Source organism: Protobothrops mucrosquamatus, unplaced genomic scaffold (genome assembly GCF_001527695.2).
Source record: "Protobothrops mucrosquamatus isolate PMUCROS unplaced genomic scaffold, P.Mucros_1.0 scaffold1085, whole genome shotgun sequence".
In the NCBI taxonomy this organism is placed as follows: Eukaryota; Metazoa; Chordata; class Lepidosauria; order Squamata; family Viperidae; genus Protobothrops; species Protobothrops mucrosquamatus.
In genome coordinates, this window is record NW_015387312.1 from 207,472 (window position 1) to 231,500 (window position 24,029).

The window sequence follows — 24,029 nt, forward strand, 5'->3', positions numbered from 1 at the left end:
GGGACTGCAGGTGTTCAATGCAAGACACATCTATGCAAATATGGTAATCTATGCCCCAATTTTGTCTTTCTTGTGCAAGTCCATGATTAAGAGTTGTACAGTATACCATGGTTAAGTGTAGTTATATTTAATATTGATTGACGGAAATCAGTGGGAGTTAAGTAACTCATTTCTATAGATACAAATTTCAAAAAATGTAGATATAGTCCACTCCTTTTTTCTCTCTTATTTTTTTCCTTATCCTTTTAATTTAGCTTCACTGGTTTCTTCGAGGCCTTTCATTCAATAATTCACTTGGAGAAACTGTGTCTATCAACCATCAAGGAGAAGTGCTTTCTGGATTTGATATTATAAATGTGGTCATGTTTCCAAACAACTCCTACCGTAAAGTGAAAATTGGAAAGGTGGATTCCACAGCACTTGAAGGAAACAAATTTGTGGTTCATGAAGATTTAATTGTGTGGCACAAATTGTTTAAGCAGGTATGGATTTTAAGGTGTTTTTATTATTCTGGATAAAAGATTTGGGGATCAGAGATGAGTTTGATTCTACAACCTATTTTCTGATACTTTAATCACATAAAATTTAGCACTCTGTAGTCAAAGAATGGCTAATTTTTCCTACTTTGGGGAAATTATAATTGGCAAATAATTTACATAGCTTTTTTCATAGGAAAGATGGGGAATTTTGCTATCATCCTAGCCCCAAGAAAACAGTGAAATAAAATTGAAGAAAAATTAAATAATAAATATAAAAATAATTGAGAATATAATAAAAAGAGCTCCCACCCACTTTGGACAAGTGATCAGAAATTTGAAAATCAGGGGACTAAGAAATGTTGTATATTCTGGCTTTATTGTGGTTGACACAGCAAAGCTTTTGAGTTAGTTGTATGAACAATAGTGTAAAAAGGGAACAATTGACATCTGATATTGTGATTGGGACAAGATCATCTGAAAGTCCATCAACTAGAATGAGTAGAAGGAAAATATCCAACTTTAATCCTTGTAGCGACTGCTCAGAGACATGTTTAAGATGGTGATTTTTTATTTTTTGTCTGCTTGTATTAAGTATTAAGTGTTAAGGGACATATTTTTTAAACTACTAGTTTTTTTCCAATTAATCCAGAGAAGGAAAGGGAGGGAATAGCTTAGAAGCAACCATAGTCAATGTTGTGAAAGTCTTGGAGAGATTTCCAAGTGTGGTCCTTCATTTCATGATCCTTTGATCTTTGCTACACTAGTTGTGCAGGTAGATTAGAGGAGTGACTGTCCAGGATTACTTAAATCTTCAGTCCTGAATTCCATCCTGGTTTATCAACAGATCTTGCCCCGTTCAGTCTGTAATGATCCCTGTCCTGCTGGCTATCAGAAGAAAAAGAAAGAAGGGCAGAAATTTTGCTGCTATGATTGTGATCCATGTTCCAATGGAAAGATGTCAAACATGTCAGGTAAATTATTTTCTATATACTCTTCCCTTCCCTTCCCTTCCCTTCCCCTCCCCTCCCCTCTCCTCTCCTCTCTGACATATTTGTGGTTAATTATTTTTATTTAGATATGCAGCTGATTTACTTCCTTCATTTATTGTAGTACCAATTCTTGCTTGCTGAATCTGATTATCAATAATAGATTCCCAGATCAATACATGACTTTTGGATTTCATCTAATGAGATAATCAAATGGTTTTCAAACTTATCCACTTTAACTAAACTCCCAGAATTCCCCAGACAGAATTCTTAGAGTTGAGGTCCAGACTTTGTATAGTGTCCAGGTTTACAAAACACTGATTTAATCTAAATTGAATATTTTATTTGGTGCTTCATGCTAAGATTTGAATGCTTCAAGGCCTCTCTCTTATTTGCAGACATGACTGCCTGTTCTGAATGTCCAGAAGATCAATACCCAAGTAAGGACAAAGTTCGATGCATCTCCAAAATCATAATTTTTCTAACCTTTGAAGAACCTTTAGGGATCAGTTTAGTTGTGGTTGCTTTTTTATTTTCAGTCATCACCATGCTCATACTTGGAATATTTATCAAGTATAAAGACACCCCTATTGTTAAAGCTAACAACAAGGATCTCACCTACACTCTCCTCATCTCCCTTCTGCTGTGCTTCCTCTGCTCTTTTCTCTTCCTTGGAAAACCTTTCAAACTGATTTGCTTCATCAGACAATCTGCGTTTGGCATTATTTTCTCTGTGGCTGTTTCTTCTGTATTGGCCAAAACCATCATGGTCGTTGCAGCATTCATGGCCACCAAACCAGGGTCTGGCATGAGAAAATGGTTGGGGAAGAAACTGTCCATCTTAATTGTTTTTTCTGGCTCCTCCATTCAAGCAGGTATTTGTCTGGCATGGATGATCACCTCTCCTCCCTTTCCAGAACTTAATATGCAATCAATGGCTGAAGAGATCATAGAAGAATGTAATGAGGGGTCTGTTGAGATGTTTTATCTTGTCTTGGGCTATATGGGGTTTCTGTCTCTGGTCAGCTTCATGGTGGCATTCCTTGCTAGGAATCTGCCAGACACATTCAATGAAGCCAAGTTCATCACTTTTAGCATGCTGATGTTTTGCAGTGTTTGGTTAACTTTTGTTCCAACCTATGTGAGCACCAAAGGAAAGTATATGGTAGCTGTGGAGATCTTCTCCATCTTAGCTTCTAGTGCTGGGTTATTGGGAAGTATCTTTTTCCCCAAATGCTACATTATTTTGTTGAGGCCTGAGCTCAACAGCAAAGGGCAACTTGTAAAGAAAAAGCATTTCTGATTATTCAGTTGTGGGTGCATATATCTCTACTGTGAAATGGAATTAGCAATCCTTTTCTAAAAATAAAAATGACCCTTTTTATTAACTCTGGCAATTTTACATATATTTTATTTGTATAACACTGGAACACTGTTTGTTGAATTCTTTTAAGCAGACATGGAAAATAAAATATTTCAGTTTATAATGAGTGAATGTGCTTTTAATAAAATATTTTCTCTTAGTTCTGATTATTTAGAAGGCCTATTTAATGAATAAAACAATAGGTCTTCTTCTTTCGTAACTGTAAATCAGTGGTTCTCAACCTTCCTAATGCCACGACCCTTTAATACAGTTCCTCATGTTGTGGTAATCCCCAACCCCCCATCCAGCTGGCCGGGGAGGGGGGACAGGAAGGCCGCTCCACCAGCTCCGCCCAGCCTGGTTGGAGAAGCGCCCAGGCGGGGAAGTGGAGAGAGAGAGAGGGAGAGAGAGAGAGAGAGCCAAGAGGGTGACAGCGCCGGCAGAGCTTAGTTCAGCCTCCTCCGCGGAAAGGGCCACGAAGCAGTTTTGCCTCCCTTAGGACAGGGGTAGGCAACCCAAAACACTCAAAGAGCCACTTGGACACGTTTCTCACCAAAAACAAAACACTGGGAGCCGCAAAACCCTTTTGATATCTAAAATGAAGATAACACTGCATATATCTTTTTTTACCTTTAATGTATGTATGTATGTATGTATGTATGTATCTGTGTTTGTGTGTGTATATATAAAATAAAGGTAAACAAGGATAAATGCAGTGTTATCTTCATTTTAGATGTCAAAACGGTCTCTCTCTGTCTCTTTCCTCTCTTTCCTTTCTCTTTCCTCTCTCCCCTCCTTCTTTCCTCTCTCTCTTTCCTCTCCCTCTCTCTCTCTTTCTTCTCTTTTTTCTCTTTCCTCTCCCTCTCTCTCTCGTTCCTCTTTTTCTCTCTTTCCTCTCCCTTTTCTCTTTCTCTTTCCTCTTTCTCTTTCCCTTCCCTCTTTCTCTCTCTCCCTCTTTCCTCTCTTTCCCTCTTTCCTCTCTTTTTCTCTTTCCTCTCCCCTTCTTTCTCCTTTTCCTCTCTCTTTCCTCTCCCTTTTTCTCTCTTTCTCTCTCTCTTTCCTCTCTCTCTTTCTCTCTTTTTCTCTTTTCTCTCTCTTTCCCTTTCTCTCTCTCTTTCCTCTCTCTTTTCCTCTGTTTCTCTCTTTCCTCTCTCTCTTTCTCTCTCTTTTTCCTCTTTCTTTCCTCTCTTTCTCTCTTTCCTCTCTTTCTCTTTCTCCCCTCTCTCTCTCTCTCTCTCTCTTTCTCTGTTTCCTCCTTCTTTCTCTTTCTCTCTCTTTCCTCTCTTTTTCTCTTTCTCTCTCCCTTTCCTCTCTCTTTTCCTCTGTTTCTCTCTCTTTCCTCTCTCTCTTATGGCAGAATCGTCGGGGGTCCCCACCGCCCCCAGACCGGCCTCCGCTGCATCCTCAGCAGCAGGATGGGAGGCAGCAGCTCCAGTGGCGGCAGTGGCACGGCTGCATCATTGGGGGTCCCCACCGCCCATGGCCTGGCCGCCGCCCTTGCTGGGACTCCGCGCTGCCTGGCCTCGCCCTCCACCCATCAATGGAGCCGCGGTGGGGACAGTGCCCGCCCGAGCCACCTGGGGGGCAGCAGGAGGAAGAAGGAGAGGAGGGCGAGGAAGCAGCCGCCCCAGCCGGGACTCCACGCTGCCTGGCCTCGCCCTCCACCCATCGATGGAGCTGCGGTGGGCGCTGGTGCTGCGCGGCCCCTGCCAGCCCCTCCGCCAGCCCGGCTGCTCCCCCCAGGTACCCCTCTTGCCCTGGCACTCGCCCAAGCCGCCTGGGGGGCACCAGGAGGAAGGAGAGGAGGAGGTTGAGGAAGCAGCCACCGCCATCCCAGCTGGGACTCTGCGCTGCCCGGCCTCGCCCTCCGCCCATCCAATGGAGCCGCGGTGGGGGCTGGTGCCACGCGGCCCCTGCCAGCCCCTCCGCCAGCCCTGCTGCTCCCCCCAGGCACCCCTCTTGTCCCAGCGCCTGCCCGAGCTGCCTGGGGGGCAGCAGGAGGAAGAAGGGGAGGAGGAAGAGGAGAGCTAGGAGATAGAGGAGCGGTGTCTCAGTTCCTAAGACCATCGGAAATATGTGTTTTTCGATGGTCTTAGGCGACCCCTGTGAAAGGGTCGTTCGACCCCCAAAGGGACTGTGACCAACATATTGAGAACCGCTGCTGTAAATGATGATCTAATATCTGTTATTTACTTTGGATCTTATCATAATGAAATAGAGAAGAGACAATCTTCTTAATAGCAGTTACAAGTAAATTTCTAATGTAAATATACAGTATACATTTCTTACTCTATGGTTGCAACATACACACACTCCTTAACTTAGGACCATAGGTTTAGTGATTGTTCAAATGTATGACAAAAAAGATGTTGAGACTTTGGAAAAAGTGCAGAGAAGAACAACTAAGATGATTAAAGGCCTGGAAACTAAAGCATAGAATGCGCTTCCAATTTTCTTAATAGCATTTACAAGAAAATTTCTAATGTAAATGTACAATATACATTTCTCTCTATATAATTAAAAGAACCAGATAGTTTTCAACTTCTGACCATTCATTCAGGAACTGTTCAAAGTTGTGATGATGTTGAACAAAGGGACTTATGATCCATGCTCAAAGTTATGGCCATTGCATCACCCCTGTGTTCATGTGATCAGAATTCAGGAGTGTCACGCCTGCCTCCACTTGATAAGGAACATCAACTAGCAGTTAGATGACATGATGAAAACTCCTTAAGAGGGGTCAGACATAACCATAATTTCATCTGGGAACTTCTGATTATTCTAGACCAAGCCTAGTTCAAAAATGCTAGAGAATGCCTAGAAGCCTGGCATTATGACAAATCAATAAAATAACAGGTCTTCTTGAAAAGAGATCTGTTCACCAAGTATAAACAATGATCTTAAGTCTGGGTAAAATACTTTGGATCTTATCATCATGAAGCAGAGAAGAAAAAAAGAAAAAGAACTAAAATGTGCTTCCAATCTTCTTAATAGCAGCTAGTAAATTTATAATGTAAATATACATTATTCTCTCTATCCATAATGGATTTATGTGCCATATCCCATTTGTACAACCAGAAGTTAAAATAAAGAATCTTCAAAATCCTTTAATGTCCCCCCACCCTCTGGAACGAACTACCCCCCGAGATCCGGACGATTCCGGATCTCCTAGCTTTCCGCCGCGCCCTCAAGACATGGCTTTTTCAGCAAGCGGGTCTGGCCTAGGGTGAATTTTAAATAGGGACAATTTTAATGATTTTAATAAGACACAGCGATAAATATTTGTTTTTAATTGGTTTTTATTGGGGATAATGTTTTATACTGTTTTAATATGCTGTGAGCCGCCCTGAGTCCCATGGGGAGAAGGGCGGCATATAAGTCCAATTATAAATAAATAAATAAATAAATAAATAAATAAATAAATGTATGTCTTTCACTAATTAATGCACTCTGGAAGAGACTTGCAAATCTCTAAAGAAAGGACTTCAAAGCAATGTTGAAAAACAGGATTACTAACAAATCTGGATTATGAAGAGGGTTAATGGACTAATGAAAAGGAAGATTCCACCAAAATAGTTTGATCATAGAGTTTTATAAAGAAAGTGTTTGAGAATATAGTAGACACACTGCTTGATGTTGTTCTTGTGACAAATATGTTTTAACTTAAGAACTTGGTGTATTATATGGGAATTTTGATATGAAAGATATTAAAATAGAAATAGCACTTAGACTTACAGAATGTACCATTTCATAGTGCTTTACAGCACTCTCTTAGTGATTTACAACATCAGCATATTGTCCCCAACAATCTGGTTCTTTATTTTACTGACCTCAGATGTATTAAATGAAATACTTTTATCTTTAGAAAGGTAAATATTTGCAACAGGTTATTAGAGAAAATACAGTCGAGGTTAAAAAAAATTTCAAAAATCACCACCTAATTGGGGAACAGAGGAATTGGCTGGATAAATGCTCTGTATTTTTTTTAGGGTTTGCTGACCGGACAGTATTATGCATGATTTCCTAACTAGGACCAAGGAATCCACATTAAGGCTTATTGGGGGCTTATTCAGGGAGCATCACAAGCTCTTGGGGGAAAGTTGGGATGAATCTTCAAGAAAACACACACACACACACACACACAAACACACACACACACACACACACACACGAAAAAGCAAACAGAATAACCAATGTAATGCTCATGGGCTAATATTGCACTTCATATTTTTATTTTTACAAAAGAATAAGGAATTCCTACAACATCACCCCCAATGATTCCTTTGATATTTATTGTGCTCAATGATTTGCTAAAGAGATATATTTGGAGAACATAGAGATTTCAGCCACAAGTATTTGGTTTTGGAAGAATCCCATGGGTAATGATTACGTTTACAGAAATAATCATATATAAGTCTTTTATGTGGTATATCATTAAAAAGCTAAGAAGAAGGTTGTTTCAAATGATGTGATATGGAAGCAAAATAATAGCTCTAATCCCAGGAAGTTCCATTTTGCAGAGGTGACTCCTGATTGGCAATTAAGTTAAATAACTATCATTGATGCTTTATGACACAGCTACAGCAGCTTTCCACAAAAATACTGAGAAATAATTCATAACTTGGTCTGGAAGAGGTTATAAAACCTTTCACTTCTGTACTTGAAGGAAAAGAGGCAGGCAGGATCTTTTCCCTTTGAATTCTGCTGGTGATTTCCACTGATTGGAGTACCCTTGTCCATCTGAACATGCTTTGCTATCCTTGTTGATGTCAACCAATTGCAAGAGAAAACCGATACCAGATTGTGCATTAGATGAATGTCTTCCTAGATTTTGTAACTGATGGAAAATGGTTTCACCAAATGAAGTGGAGAGGCACAAGTAAGCCTTCTCTAGAAAAAAAATTGTTGAGAGTACTAGTCATACTGTGGTTTCTGGTTGACATGAATTTCCAGATAGATGCCTCACCTTGCCCCAGAAGTGATCTCTTTCCTATCCTCCATAAATGGTATCAACCAGGAAACCTCCTCATTGGTGGGATCACAGCTCAGATTGTGTATGTACTTGAGGAACATTTCTTTGAAGAGCACCCTTCACAGAAATCGTTTATGCCACCTCTGTAAGAAATTCTCTTTTCCTTGATTTCTGCATGTGGTTAAGACTGCAAAGCCAAAAGAGTCTCAAGGGTGTTTTATACATTAAGTAGAAAATATTAAAAGATTCCACACTAAATTTTTACGAGCTTTATTTGTAATCACAGTTTCCAAACCATAGATAATTTTTTAGCTAGCCTAAAAGAGTCTTTTGAAATCTTAAGGCTCACCAATTTTATTATTGCATATTTTTTGTGGATAGATTGACTAATTTGTAAAATCTTAAACAATATTACAATAATTAGTTAACAAGGGCATCTTTTCATGAATATGGCATTAGATCTGTTGAGTTGATTTTGGGACATGATAGTGACTGGCTAACTGTTGAATCAGTCCTTGCATAAAAATACAAAACACCTTCTATGTACTGTACGTTAGACAATATTGCAAGTACAAAGCAGTGCCTTTTGGGTAGTGCTTCACCACATCTCCCCCATGGAAACACCAGTTCCTTCCTTGTATCCAAATTCCACTATGCCCATCTGGGTTTCATTGTCCACATCAAAGGTCAGCAATCAAACACTAAGTGAATCATCTTCGCTCTGTCCAAGAAGCTGCAGAAGTCATCTTTCATCTTGGAAAATCCATACAGGGTTGCAAATTCAAAGATTTGTTTCTTATGCATAGAAATAAACTCAGTGAATTCAATCAGGCTTCAACTGGACCGTCAAAGCAAGAATATACAATATTAGCAGCATTGATATCACCTTGTATTATAAATAATAATCTGTCTGTATTTTAGGTATAGGATTTATTTCTACTTCATATTTTTTCTGCAAGCCAGTCCAGTTGTAGACATGTTTCATGATGTATCAAATGTTCCTCATTGGTCTTTGCCTATCACAATGGGATGCCTGTCACAATGTGCAAAATTCATATTGTTATTCTTATTTCACTGAATGCATTGTACTTGCATCAAACCCTCTCTGTTTCACTTATCCCTCAAATTCCTTGCCAGAGCTGTTTTAAAGTTGTATCAGCATTCCCTGAGTTTGGCATTTGCAGTAAAACAGATCAACTCAAACCCAAGGCTCTTATCTAATATTACCCTGGGATTTTTCATCTGTGATAACTATTTTGATGCTCAGCTGACTTACCGTTCCACTTTCGAACTGCTTTTCCGATCCGATCAGTTGATTGTCAACTACAGATGTGATATCAAGGAGAATCTCGTGGCCATTATTGGAGGATTTGGTGCTGATATCTCATTCTTCATGTCAGATATCACAAGTCTTTATAAAATCCCACAGGTACGATATATGTGTTGCAATTTATAAAAACCCATCCATATGGCAAATTTGAAGGGAATGGGGAACAATTCTTTTTCAAGTGGGGTTAGATTAGGTTTAATAATGCATTAAAAGGATCCAGTGACATTTCAGAATTGGATTTAAGCATATTTGAAGTATCATATTGGAAATAGTGTATTAAAATTGGTATCCGAAAAAGAGGGCAGAAGCTGAGAGCTTCAAAGGCTCAGCTAGGTCTAAATTCACCCTCAACCATGGATGTATCTATCATCATCTCTCAGCCAAACCTATGGGGTTGCTTAAAAGTGCTCTGCAGATCCTATTGTGCATCTGAAGAAAAGGCAGGGTCTATATTTAACAAAAATTAAGTGAGCTAGCATTCCATTTATTTAGCATTTAGTTCATAGTAATCATAATGGTTAAAGTTGTATTTAGAATTCAAAATGGAAGCCCATCCAACAAAATACAGGTATAATATAGGGGGTATACAGGTATATATACAGGTATAATATAGGGGGTACCTTGCTTAATAGTAGTAACTGTGAGAGGGACCTCGGAGTCCTAGTGGACAATCACTTAAATATGATCCAGCAGTGTGCTGCAGTTGCCAAAAAGGCCAACACAGTGCTGGGCTGCATTAACAGAGGGATAGAATCAAGATCACGTGAAGCATTAATACCACTTTACAAGGCCTTGGTAAGGCCACACTTGGAATACTGCATCCAGTTTTGGTCACCACGATGTAAAAAAGATGTTGAGACTCTAGAAAGAGTACAGAGAAGAGCAACAAAGATGATTAGGGGACTGGACACTAAAACATATAAGGAAAGGCTGCTGGAATTGGGTATGTCTAGTTTAATGAAGAGAAGGACGAGGGGGGACATGATAGAAGTATTCCAATATCTCAGGGGCTGCCACAAAGAAGGTGCCTGAAGACAGGACAAGAAGCAACGGATGGAAACTAATCAAGGAGAGAAGCAACCTAGAACTAAGGAGGAACTTCCCGACAGTTAGAACAATTAACCAGTGGAACAACCTGCCTCCAGAAGTGGTGAATGCTCCAACACTGGAGGTTTTTAAGAAGAGACTGGACAGCCATTTGTCTGAAATGGTATAGGGTTTCCTGCCTGAGCAGGGGGTTGGACTAGATGATCTCCAAGGTCCGTTCCAACTTTATTATTATTATTAAAATAGCTTGTAAAAATGCATGTATCTGCAAGTTCTTTATGAAAATATATTTCTCAGGTTATTTGAGATATTCCAACCATAAGAAAAGCAACTGCACAATTTATTATAGGTTGCTTATGGCTCATTTTCTCCCAAGAAGCATGAAACAAAGATGGCTGCTTTCTTTTATCGCATGGCCCCCAATGAAAGTCTTCAGATTCTGGGGATTATCCATTTGCTGAAACACTTTGGATGGATATGGGTTGGGCTTATAATTCTGGATGATGAGAGTGGAGACAATTTCTTCCAAGCCCTGGACCCACTTCTTTCTGAGAACAGGATCTGCTCTGCCTTTGTGGAGAGATTTCCCAAACAAGCATTTTTTTCTATATTTCAAAATACAATTGTCGATAGGATATATGTTTTTTTGATGGACAACAAAATCAATACATTTGTCTTCTATGGGGAAAGCACTACAGCAATGCTTCTGTTTATGTTCCTTAAATATGCCTACGCTTCAAAAATATTGGGAAAAACGTGGATTCTAACAGCTCAGATGGATTTAACATTAACAAGCCTTCATCGACCCTCCGATCTGCAATTGTTTGATGGAGCAATTTCCTTTGCTATTCACTCCAATGAACTTCCAGGGTTCCGTGAATTTCTCGGGACCATCAAACTACTCCAGACCCAGCAAGATAGTTTGTTGAAAAAGCTCTGGGAACAAGGCTTTGATTGCATCTTTTCTGAGAGCAATAAATCAGTGGAAAATGATGAAGTATGCACTGGGAGGGAAGAGCTAAAAAACCTTCCTCAGCATTTATTTGAAATTACCGGCCATAGCTACAGCATCTACAATGCAGTCTATGCTTTAGCTCATGCTGTTCACGGCATGAACTTATTTAAGTCAAAATACAAAAAACTAGCAGAGAGTACAAGAGAAGAACTTCAAGGTCAAGGTACCTGGAAGGTAAAAACTTGTGATTCAAAGACCTTCATGGCCAGGGGCAGATTAGCACCACATAAAGTTATTCTCAGCTTCTTCCTCTTGCTCAGATTAGTGAAGAAGTAGTGGGTGAAAGTGACTGACTTGCTTCTAGAAAGAGGTTGATGTTGGATGTTGGTATGATTCTCTTCATTCATGTAAGACAGTGGTTCTCAACCTTTTTAATGCCGCGACCCCAACCAGTCGTAAGTCAAGGACTAAACCGGTCATAAATCGAGGACTAAACCGGTCATAAGTCGAGGACTACCCAACCGGTTGTAAGTCGAGGACTTTCCCTGCCCGGGACCACCACGCATGCGTGGTTACGCCCCCTGCGCCGGCCGAGGCATAGCTGGCAAGCGGCAGAGACGGAGTAGGCCGACCACCAGCTGGCCCAGCCCAAGGGAGGTAAGGCACCTACCAGAAAAGGGGGAAAAAATGGCGGACAAAAAAAATGGCGGACAAAAAAAATGGCGGACAGCCTTGCTTGGCGACCCCCGTGAAATGGTTGATCGACCCCAAATGGGGTCCCGACCCACAGGTTGAGAACCACTGATGTAAGACAATGATATGATTCACTACCACAGTGGTTCTCAACCTTTTTAATGCCGCGACCCCAACCGGTCGTAAGTCGAGGACTAAACCGGTCGTAAGTCGAGGACTAAACCAGTCGTAAGTTGAGGACTAAACCGGTCGTAGGTCAAGAACTACCCAACCGGTCATAAGTCGAGGAGTTTCCCTGCCCGGGAGCGCTGCGCATGCGTGGTTCCGCCCCCTGCGCCGGCCGAGGCGTAACTGGCAAGCGGCAGAGACGGAGCAGGCCGACCACCAGCTGGCCCAGCCCAAGGGAGGTAAGGCACCTGCCGGAAAAGGGGAAAAAAATGGTGGACGAAAAAAATGGCGGACAAAAAAAATGGCGGACAGCCTTGCTTGGCCACCCCAATGAAATGGTCGATCGACCCCAAATGGGGTCCCGACCCACAGGTTGAGAACCACTGCACTACCATAAAGGAATTCACGTTGTCCTGAACAATGGGTCAGTCCTGAAGAAGTCTTTTTTCAGCACTCCCCAGACAGAACGTAGAATAATAGAATTGGAAAAGACCTTGGAGGTTTTCTGGTCCAATCCCCTGCTCCAGCAGGAGACTCTATACCATTTCAGATAAATGGTTGTCCAAACTCTTTTTGAAAGCCTCCAGTGACAAAGCACACAACTTCTGAAGTCAAGCTGTTCCATTGCTTGATTGCTCTCACCGTTAGGAAATTTATCCTTAGTTCTAGGTTACTTCTCTTCTTGGTTAGTTTCCATCCATTGTTTCTCATCTTGCTTTTTGGTGCTTTGGAAGATAGTTTGACCCATAGGAGCCCCTCAAATATTAGAATACTGCTATCAGGTCCTTCTTTTCATTAGATTAGACATGCCCAATTCCGTTCTTTATGTGTTTTAGCCTCCAATCCCCTAATCATCCTTGTTGCTCTTCTCTGCAATCTTTCCAGAGTCTCAATATCTTTTTTATATTGTGGTGACCAGAACTGGATGTAGTATTTTTTTGTTACCTTCTGGGAGGAGGCTTCATGGTATCCAAAGCAGAACATCCAGATTCAGTCACAGTTTTGTTCCATACAGTATTAACCTTGTGGACTCTTAAGGTTTCCTCCTTCCATTATGTATTCAAGATGGACAGTGATTAATATTTATATGTTATTTATATGTAAGGGTGTAGGTTTATACATATGTTGTATATAGTATGTTTAAATGTGTGTTACATATGTTTATACTTTGAGAGCAAGCAACTAAATTTCATTTTTAATGTGTACCATTAGGCCCACAGTAAACATTTACAATAAAGGTTATCTATCTATCTATCTATCTATCTATCTATCTATCTATCTATCTATCTATCTATCTATCTATCTATCTATCTATCTATCTATCTATCTATATCTATCTATCTTTTTCAAGTGTGGTCTTACTAAGGCTTTGTAAAGCGGTACTAGAACATCTATTAATGTACTGCAGTACAGGCTGAAGGTGGCTTTGACACAAGTGTGGGATTCACTATCTGTTCAAATGCACCCAACTTGGTATACCTTCAGCATGTGCCTAGTAGTCACTAATCAGGTGTTGATCTTGCCAAGGCTGGGTGGGATGTGTTGCAAGATGGACATCAGTTGGCAGAGCTGCCCAGTATGGAAGACATTTGGCACAGACTGAAGTCACTATACTTGCCAATACTTTTGTAGGAGAAGGCCAAGAGGCACTTTTAAAAGGAGCTATGTGGATGGATGTTTCCTTTGAATTGTGGAGGTCATTGCTTCACAAAGTAGCTTTTAAGGTTGAACTTTAGAATAGAATAGAGCTGGAAGGGACATTGGAGGTCTTTAGTCCAGCCCCCTGCTCAAGCAGGAGAACCTATACTATCTCAGACAAGTGACTCCATCACCTCCAGTGATGGAGCGCCCACAATTTCTGAAGGCAAGCTGTTCCACTGGTTAATTGTCCTCACTGTTAGGAAGTTTCTCCTTAATTTCAGGTTGCTTCTCTCTTTGATCAGTTTCCAACTATTGTTCCTTGTCCTGCCCTCTGGTGCTTTGGAGAATAATTTGACCCCCTCTTCTTTGTGGCAGTCTCTCAAATGCTGGAATACTGCTATCATGTCACCCCTATTTCTTTTTTTCTTTAGACTAGCCAAACACAAGTCCGGCAGCCATTCTTCATATGTTTTAGTCTCCAGGCATTGGATCATCTTAGTTGCTAAGCTATTTTCCAAAGCTCCTGAAGGCAGAACAAGAAGCAACAGGTGGAAACTAACCAAAGAGAGAAGCAACCTAGAACTAAGGAGAAACTTCTTGACAGTTAGAACATTTAACCAGTGGAACAACCTGCCTCCAGAAGCGGTGAATGCTCCAACACTGGAAGTTTTTAAGAAGAAACTGGACAGCCATTTGTCCAAAATGGTATAGGGTTTTCTGCCTGAGCAGGGGGTTGGACTAGATGACCTCCAAGGTCCCTTCCAACTTTACCATTATTATTATTATTCTCTGAACTTTTTCCAGGGTCTCAACATCTTGTTTGTAGTATGGTGACCAAAATTGGTTGCAGTATTCCAGGTGTGGTCTCACTAGGGTTTTATAAAGCTGTACTAATACTTCATGTGATCTTGATTCTATGCCTCTGTTTATACAACCCAGGATTGTATTAGCTTTTTTGGCTGCTGCTGCACATTGCTGGCTCATTGCTGGTGATTGTCCACTAGGACTCCAAGATCCCTCTCACAGTTACTGTTATTGAGCCAGGTCTCATCTAATCTGTATTTATATCTTTGATTTTTGCTGCCTAAATGTAAAACTTTTTTGTTGGATAGGGCCCATTGTTCCAGTTTGTCAATATCTTTTGAACTTTGAAAGCAATGGGTCTAGTCCAGTATATTCTTGAAAAAACCTGAGAGAACCATAAGAACTTTTTCCAACTAAATAATGTGTATTTCTGTTAAATCCGCATTTTTTTCCTCCACTTTAAATCTGAAGGAAATTCCAATTTCCACTGTCAAAAAATGCATCTCAAGTTTGGTAAGTTGAAAAAAAATAAGCAACAAAACAGCTTGCTTCTGTCTCAGTATAAAGTCTACATGGGATTGGATTTTGATAGCATTCAGCTCCAGAAGTCATGTGAAGCCATCACATGGCTTATTTTGGTTTTGAACCAAGTTTTTCAGAATGCGGTATGCATTAGAAATATGTCAATATGCTAATACGTACCAATGTTTATTTCTCTCATGGAAGCCCATAATTGTAACATCTTCAAGCTGTGATGGTTTAGTGATAATCCTACTTAAAATTAACTGACAGAAATCTAGATGTAATCTACTTCTGTCTTTCCTCTTTTTTCTTCCCTCTGCTTTTTATTTAGCTTCACTGTTTTCTTCAAGGCCTTTCATTCAATAATTCACTTGGAGAAACTGTGTCTATCAACCATCAAGGAGAAGTGCTTTCTGGATTTGATATTACAAATGTGGTCATGTTTCCAAACAACTCCTACCGTAAAGTGAAAATAGGAAAGATGGATTCCACAGCACTTGAAGGAAACAAATTTCTGATTCAGGAACATTTAATTGTTTGGCACAAAGATTTTGAGCAGGTACAGATTTTGAGTTTTTGTATTATTTTGGATGCAAGATTTGGAAACCAGAGATTACTTTGATTGTACAGCCTGCTTTCATTTCCTATTTCCTTTGTAAAGTAAAAATTAACTACTCCATACTCCAAGTATGGCTCCCCCCCATGGTTTGGGAGAATTATAATTGGCAAATAATTTATATGGGAGTTTACGATAGGAGAAGTTGGGAAATTTTGCAGAGCTTCTGACTTAGTTGTATGAACAATAGTTTAAAAAACAAGTAACAGACTGCTAATGTTATGGTTGAACAGCCCAAAGTCCATCAACTAGAAAGAGAAGGAAAAAAAATTTAAACTTTAATCCCTGGAGCTGGTGCTCAGAGGCACATTTAAGGTGGTGATTTTTTATTTGTTGTCTGCTTGTAGTATGCTAGGTAATAAGTCTCACAACACATATATTTTAAACTATTTCTCCTTTTCCTTCAGTTAACCCAAACGGGAAGGGAAGGAATAGCTTGGAGGCAACCATATGCAATATTTAGAAAGTGTTGGAGAGATTTCCATGTGTGGCAATTCATTTCATGATCCTTTGACCACTGCTACTCTATTTGTGCAGGTAGATTAGAGGATGATTATCCAATATTACTCAAATCCTTACTCCTATATTCCTTCCTGGTTTATCAAAAGGTCCTGCCCCGTTCAATATGTAATGATCCCTGTCCTGCTGGCTATCAGAAGAAAAAGAAAGAAGGTGAAAAATTTTGCTGCTATGATTGTGATCCATGTTCTGATGGGAAGATGTCAAATATGTCAGGTAAATTATTCTCTACTCTACTCTACTCTACTCTACTCTACTCTACTCTACCCTACCCTACCCTACCCTACTCTACCCTACTCTACTCTACTCTACTCTACTCTACTCTACTCTACTCTACTCTACTCTACTCTACTCTACCCTACCCTACCCTACCCTACTCTACTCTACTCTACTCTACTCTACTCTACTCTACTCTACTCTACTCTACTCTACTCTACTCTACTCTACCTTATTCAACTTTATTTTATTCCATTCTACCTTACTCTATTCTAACTTATTCTGTTCTATCCTACTCTACTATACTCCACTCCGCTCCGCTCCGCTCCACTCTGCTCTGCTCCACTCCACTCTATTCTGTCCTTACATTTTTTTCAGTGCATAATTGGCCAGATGGTAATTACTTTTATTTATACATGTAGCTGCTTTGCTTGCTTCATTTATTCCAATACCAGTTCTCATATTACAAAGTATCTTCACACTTATTGCATCAACAGACTGCCTTCCCCAAATCTCAGCCAAGTTTCAAATCACACAGTCCAACTGGTAAGGAGGGCACAAAGAAAATATTACAGGAGTGTGCAGAGAAAATTGTGTAGCATTTGTGAGATAAATTCCAGAAGGCAAAGAGGTAATGAAGCTTAGATAGTTTGGCTGGGAGAAAGATAGTTAAGGATTCTCTCTAGCAATTCTCAGAGTATATCTATTGATGCAAGTAGTTGCTTGAGTTTGGCATTATTTATGTCTATAGGTGAGGAGCAATAAAGAAAACTGCTTAGAAGTAATTCCACACATATTTCTTTATTTTTGGCACCTGACAAAAGCCCTTTATGGCATGGGTCCATTTATGGTTATCTGAGAGACCACCGCTTCCTACTTGTATCAGCTTGCCCCATAGATTAGGCTTGCTATAGTGGCATCAGGTAGGGATCTACATTTGGCAGGTACCAGGAGATGTTCCTTCTCTGCCATGGTGACCATCATATGAAAGCATCTTCCTAGAAAAATTAGATTAAGTCCATCCCTTTCAATGTTCTGAAAGGAACTCAATACCTGGTTATTTTTTTCAGGCCTGCAGATCCCAAAATACTGGAGAATTTTTGAGATTTTTGTATTGCTGAGGTAGCCATTTCCATCACTCTTACTGCCTAGTGTTTGCTTTTTTAAATCACATTTATTAAAGCAGATTTTTATATTTATATCTCTGTGGTTCTTTTTTACATTGCTTTACCTCATTGTTGTCTGCTGCTTAGAGTCAAATCTTGGTGAGATGATGACTATATAAATTTGATAAATAAATGATAGATAGATGATAGATAGATAGATAGATAGATAGATGATAGATAGATAGATAGATAGAAAGATAGATGGATAAACAGATATATTTCCCTACATGTATTGAAACTCACAGAGTCATGTTTCACCATTTGATTGAAGTTCTGTCCCTGATTTTACAGGTATGTACTATATGTGATACCTGTTAAAATGGGTGGGGCATCAGTCACATAGTTTACCTAGCATCTTGGCATTTTGAAGAACCACTCATATGCATCCATACATAATGTTTGGAAAGGAAAACATGAGGGGAAAGGTCTTAAGGAAGCTTCTGGAATATTTTTTCTTGGGTGCTATCTGTGTGTGTGATTATCACTAACATAGAAGATTCCATCCTCAATAAATTATTTCTAATCCAGTACTTTTCAAACTTAGTTATTTTAAGAAGCGTGGACCCCAACTCCCAAGATGCCCCAGTCAAAAATTTGAAAAGCACTGATCTAATCTAATATAGATTATTTATTTCACTTGGTGCTATATTAACCATGTGTCATGGTTCCGACAGATGAAACCCTTCAAAAGAACTTTGAGGCATTGTTTTCCTTAAAGAATCTTTTATTCAGGAAACAAAGTATCGGCACTACATAGTTGAACCCAAAAACTAATTTCCCCTCCCCTGGATACAAAGTAACAAAGTACAATTCCCACCCCAAATAAACAGTCATAAAGCACATTCCCCAATTAGTGTGAAGCGTGGGCTTTCACCCCAGCTCTCCAGATCGCCAAAACGTTATCAGCTCTGGACCCAGTTTGTCCTTGGATTCTCACAGCAGAGTTATTATTATTATGACTAACTGAACTCTCATCCCAATCCCCCCTCCCAGCACTAACTAATTCTAACAGCATACAGAAAATGTCTGCACTTTCATCTGTTGTCAAAGCAAGAAAATCCGATGTTAGCAGTGTTGACATCATGATTATTAGATTCCATGTCGCATGGTCTTTCTCCCTCTCATTTCCAGACACGATTGCCTGTTCTGAATGTCCAGAAGATCAATATCCAAGTAAAGACAAAGTTCGATGCATCCCCAAAATCATAACTTTTCTAACTTATGAAGAACATTTAGGGATCAGCTTAGTTGTGGTTGCTATTTTTTTTTCAATCATTACCTTGTTCATATTTGGAATATTCATTAAGTATAAAGACACCCCTATTGTTAAAGCTAACAACAAGGACCTCACCTACACTCTTCTCATCTCCCTTCTGTTTTGCTTCCTCTGCTCTTTTCTCTTCCTTGGAAAACCTCTGACACTGATTTGCTTCCTCCGACAATCCGTGTTTGGCATTATCTTCTCTGTGGCCATTTCTTCTGTGTTGGCCAAAACCATCATGGTCATTGCAGCATTCATGGCTACCAAACCAGGGTCTGGCATGAGAAAATGGTTGGGGAAGAAACTGTCCATCTTAATTGTTTTTTCTGGCTCCTCCATTCAAGCAGGCATTTGTCTGGCATGGATGATCACCTCTCCCTCCTTTCCAGAACTTAACATGAAATCAATGACTAAAGAGATCATAACAGAATGCAATGAAGGGTCTGTTGTGATGTTTTACCTAGTCTTGGGCTATATGGGGTTTCTATCTCTGGTCAGCTTCCTGGTGGCTTTCCTAGCTAGGAACCTGCCAGACACATTCAATGAAGCCAGGTTTATCACTTTTAGCATGCTGGTGTTTTGCAGTGTTTGGTTAACTTTTGTTCCAACCTATGTGAGCACCAAAGGAAAGTATATGGTAGCTGTGGAGATCTTCTCCATCTTAGCCTCTAGTGCTGGGTTATTGGGATGTATCTTTTTCCCCAAATGCTACATTATTCTGCTGAGACCTGACCTCAACAACAAAGAGAAACTTGTAAAGAGAAAGCATTTCTGACTTCTAGTTAAATTATGGTTATAAGTATTTCTGCTCTGAAAATGGAATTAGTAATCCTATCTAAAAATCAAAATGGGAGTTGTTTATCAGCTCTGCCAACTTTACCAATACTGTATATCTTTGGCAAGTGTAAATGCTTGTGTGAAATTATTATTAATGTCAAAAGAAAATAAAGTCTTTCACTATATAATGAGAGACTTCCTTTAATAAAGTACTTTCTTTTAGTTCCAATTATTTACAAGACTTATTTAATGAAGAGAGTAATTTATTTATTTATTTATTTATTATTTAAATTTATATACCGCCCTATCTCCCTTATGAGACTCAGGGCGGTGAACAGGCAATAATAAAAATCACAATAAATATTGAATAAAAAGCCTGCTTTAAAATACCCCATATAAAACCCCTAGCAAAGCCCAATCAAAACTACGCCAGGCCGGCTGCATGGAATAGATGGGTTTTCAAGGCTCGGCGGAAGAGGCACAGGTCCGTAGTTGTACGTAGGTTGGGGGGTAGGTCATTCCAGAGGGCAGGAGCTGCCACAGAGAAGGCTCTCCCCCTGGGGGTCGCCAGCCGGCATTGACTGGCTGATGGCACCCTAAGGAGGCCCTCTCTGTGGGAGTGGACTGGTCGAAGGGAGATATTTGGTAGGAGGCGGTCTTGCAAATACCTAGGTCCATTGCCATGGAGCGCTTTAAAAGTTGTTACTAACACCTTGAAGCGCACCCGGAAGGCCACCGGCAGCCAGTGCAGCTTGCGCAGGAGAGGTGTTACATGGGAGTATCTAGAGGCCCCCAGGATCCCCCGCACGGCCGCATTCTGAACTAGCTGGAGCCTCCAGGTGCACCTCAAGGGGAGCCCCATGTAGAGAGCATTGCAATAGTCCAGGCGGGAAACAACGAGGGCTTGAGTGACCGTGCGTAGAGCGTCCCAATCCAGAGTCTTCTTCAAAAGATGTCTGCTGTTTTGTAACCATTAATAATTATTTAATATCTGGGTAATGCAGTTGAGATCTTATCATCATCAAACAGCAATAAGAATACTTTAAATACTTTTTATCTATCAAAATACTAAGAAATGTACTAATTTAAGGTTGATAAAAGAGAATATTATTGGAAGAAGAGAAAATCACGGAAAGTTACTATGTGGATTATGGAATTATAGAAATTAATTGTTATTGATTGTTTTTAAATATAAACCCAGACAACACACTGTTTACCAAATATTAAGGTTACTATGTTTAAAAAAAGCAATAAATATATTATCAAAAAAAGAATACTTTAAATCATTGAGCTAAGAGAATGTCAGAATATCTGAGCAGTTAGAAATGTATCTGATTTATTTTTCCCCCAATATAATTCATTTCTTATGTCCTCTTCAATTACTTTTCAACTTCATAGATTTGAAGAAGACAAATATTACTGATGTTTTATTTTTTATTTATATTCTCTTTGATATCTCAAAAAATGCAGTTAAGGCAATGGTTTTATGCATGCATGTTTCATTAAAAGACATTTTCAAGAACAATACAAATTTTGAAAGAAGAAAGTAACAAAACAAAATAAATAAGTGTGAAACAAGTGCAAAGAAAGAAATAGAAAGAAAAATTGAAAGGGAAGGAAAGAAAAGGTTATAAAGAAGCAGTTTCCAATCTTCTTGTATAATGTAAATGTATATTGTACATTTCTCTCTATTGAACTCCTCTTGAGTCACATGATCAAAAGATTAAGATGATTAAGAGCCTGGAGACAAAAACATATGAAGAACGATTGCAAGAATTGGGTATGTCTAGAGAAAAGAACGATTAGGGGTGACAAAAATAGCAGTATTCCAGTATTTGAGGGGCTGTTACAAAAGAAAAGCATCAGAAGGTAAGACAAGACAATGGATGGAAACTAATCAAGGAGAGGAGCAACCTGGATTTAAGGGGAAACTTCCTAACTGTGAGGACAATTAACCAGTGGAACAGCTTGCCCTCAGAAGTTGTGGGTGCTCCATCACAGGAGGTTTTTAAGAAGAGACTGGACAGCCACTTGTCTGAAATGATATAGGGTCTCCTGGTTGAGCAGGGGGCTGGAAGGTCCCTTCCAACTTTATTATTATTATTATTATTACTATTACTATTACTATTACTATTACTATTACTATTACTATTATTATTATTATTATTATTATTATTATTATTATTATTATTATTATTATTATTATTATTATTATTATTATTATTAAAACAATATCTACTTTATCAAATGCCTTACTGAAGTCCAAGTAAATTATATCCACAGCATCACTCTGGTCCATTAATTTTATCACTTGGTCAAAGAATGCAATAAGATTTGTCTGGATGATCTGTTTTTGACAAACCCATGTTGGCTTTTAGTAATGACTTTGTTTGCCTGTAGGTGTTCTCTGATTCATTGCTTGATTATCTTTTCCAGAATCTTCCCAGGTATTGAGGTCAGGCTGATAGGTCTGTAGTTTCCTGGGTCCATTTTTCTTTCCTTTTTTGAAGATGGGAACTACTTCAGCTCTTTTCCAGTCCTCTGGTAGTTCCCCAGTGCTCCAGGATCTTTGAAAAATATAGTTCAGTGGTTCTGAGATCACATCTGCCAGTTCCTTGAGAACCTTGGGGTATAATCCATATGATCCAGGTGACTTGATTTCATCTAGGGTGGACAGGTGCTCACTTACCATTTTCTTGCCTATCTTAACTTGTGTTTCTAATGTGTTTTTTTGGTACTGTTTTTGATAGGTTGGACTGTTTTTTCCCCTTTGTGTAAATACAGATGCAAAAAACGCGTTGAGTAGTTTTGCTTTCTCCCTGTTGTTTGTCACCTTCTTGCCACTTTCTCCCACAAATGGACCAATCATTTCCTTCACTTTTTTCTTGTTTTTTACATGTTGAAAGAAGCTTTTTTTGTTATTCTTGACTTTGGTCGCAAGCCTTAGTTCATTTTGAGCCTTGGCTTTCCTCACTTCATCTTTGCAGGCTCAGGCTATTTGCTGATATTCTGTCTTAGTTATTTGCCCCTCTTTCCACTTTTTATACTTGTCCTTTTTGTCTTTCAACTTATCAGAGAGTTCTTTATGCAGCCATGCTGGTTTCTTTTAAGAGCTGTTATTTTTCTTCTTTGTTGGTTTTGTGCTAGACTGGGCTTTTATTATATCACTTTTCAAAATTTCCCAAGCTTCTTGAGTTGCTTTCCCTAAGTTTGTTGAAATTAGCTCTCTTAGCTCGAAGACTCTAGTTTGACTATGTTCTATTTCTTGTGCTTGCATAATGTTGAATTCCAATATTGCATGGTCACTCTCCCCCAACACCTTCTATCATTAGGATTAAGTTGCAGCAAGTCTGACATACAGTTTAAGTTGTGTAATGACTCCAGGCTCATTCCTCCCTTAACCCCTTCCTTTAGCGAAGCTGGCAATTCCACTACAGAAACCTTGGTAGTCTCATGTTTTCTACCACAACTAACCACAACATCAGTCTGTTTTTATGGCCTGTTACAAATCTCATCCAATACAAAAAATGTGAAGTAGAGAATCCCAGGTAAAGAAAATCCCACACAACTATAAAATTCAACTCAATTACTGTTAAAAGCATCAGATTTCTTACATGCAATATTTTATCTTTAGAAAGAAAGTTCACTGGAAAGTATTTGTAGGTTATCAGGGAAAATACAGCAGACCTTCAATAAAAGGTTTAAGAATCAACATATAATTGAGGAACAAAACAATTGGATAGATGAATGTATTTTTCTAGGGCATGTGGGAGCTATTGGATTATTCATGATTTCCTAACTCTAACTAGGAGCAAGTTCACTTTAAGGCTTACTGCAGACATGTCAAACACAAGGCCCGGGGGCCGGATGCGGCCCGCGATGTGATTTCATGTGGCCCAAGAAGCCATCCTGGAAACAGTGAGGGAATGGCCCCTGCTGCCTTGGCCCCGCCTCCTGGGTGCATGCTGGGGAGGTGTCACCCTTTGTGAGGAATGAAGAAATGTACCATCGCCTGGAAGTGGCCAGCAAATGGCCCTTGCCTACTTCACATATCCGGCTTGATGGGCTCCGGGGGAGGGGTTCGGCAGGCTCTTCCAGTGGACCATACCTTGGCACTTGCCCTGGTCCCACCCCCTTCTGCCAGAGACCCTCAGATCTGTCCCACTCCTGCCTAGGCCCCCACAGACACCCTTGACGGGAACGATGTAGAGCTGGCCATGCTCACCCAGTAGGCCACACCCACTTCAGCCATGCCCACCCAGTAGGCCGTGCCCACCCTGGCCACACCTACCCAGCCCCCCTGAGGACAACTGCAATGCTCATGCGGCTCTCAATGAAATTGAGTTTGACACCCCTGGCTTACTGGATGATTTAATAGAATTCATACAAAGGGAGAGCACCATGAAAGCTCTTTCAACTCCTTGGAGGAAAGCTGGGATAGGTGTACAAAAAAGCCAAATGAAGCGTCAACCAGTATAAGCAAGTATTATTCATATACTAATTTTGCAGTTCAT

The 24,029-nt window shown here is 39.8% G+C and overlaps 2 protein-coding genes across 2 annotated transcripts in view; both read left to right on the forward strand.

Moving 5' to 3' along the window:
• The window catches only part of LOC107291227 (vomeronasal type-2 receptor 26-like), a 6,715-nt gene extending 3,947 nt beyond the window's left edge, over positions 1–2,768 (forward strand). Inside the window, exons 4-6 of the mRNA XM_015820197.1 lie at positions 255–482; positions 1,324–1,450; positions 1,864–2,768. Of these exons, the coding sequence (XP_015675683.1) occupies positions 255–482; positions 1,324–1,450; positions 1,864–2,768 (1,260 nt within the window). The remainder of the gene's footprint in view (positions 1–254; positions 483–1,323; positions 1,451–1,863) is intronic.
• A 5,001-nt stretch (positions 2,769–7,769) lies between these two features.
• The window catches only part of LOC114922843 (vomeronasal type-2 receptor 26-like), a 19,907-nt gene continuing 3,647 nt past the window's right edge, over positions 7,770–24,029 (forward strand). Inside the window, exons 1-6 of the mRNA XM_029284902.1 lie at positions 7,770–7,945; positions 8,938–9,229; positions 10,554–11,366; positions 15,292–15,519; positions 16,185–16,311; positions 18,609–19,492. Coding sequence (XP_029140735.1) covers positions 7,770–7,945; positions 8,938–9,229; positions 10,554–11,366; positions 15,292–15,519; positions 16,185–16,311; positions 18,609–19,492 — 2,520 coding nt within the window. The remainder of the gene's footprint in view (positions 7,946–8,937; positions 9,230–10,553; positions 11,367–15,291; positions 15,520–16,184; positions 16,312–18,608; positions 19,493–24,029) is intronic.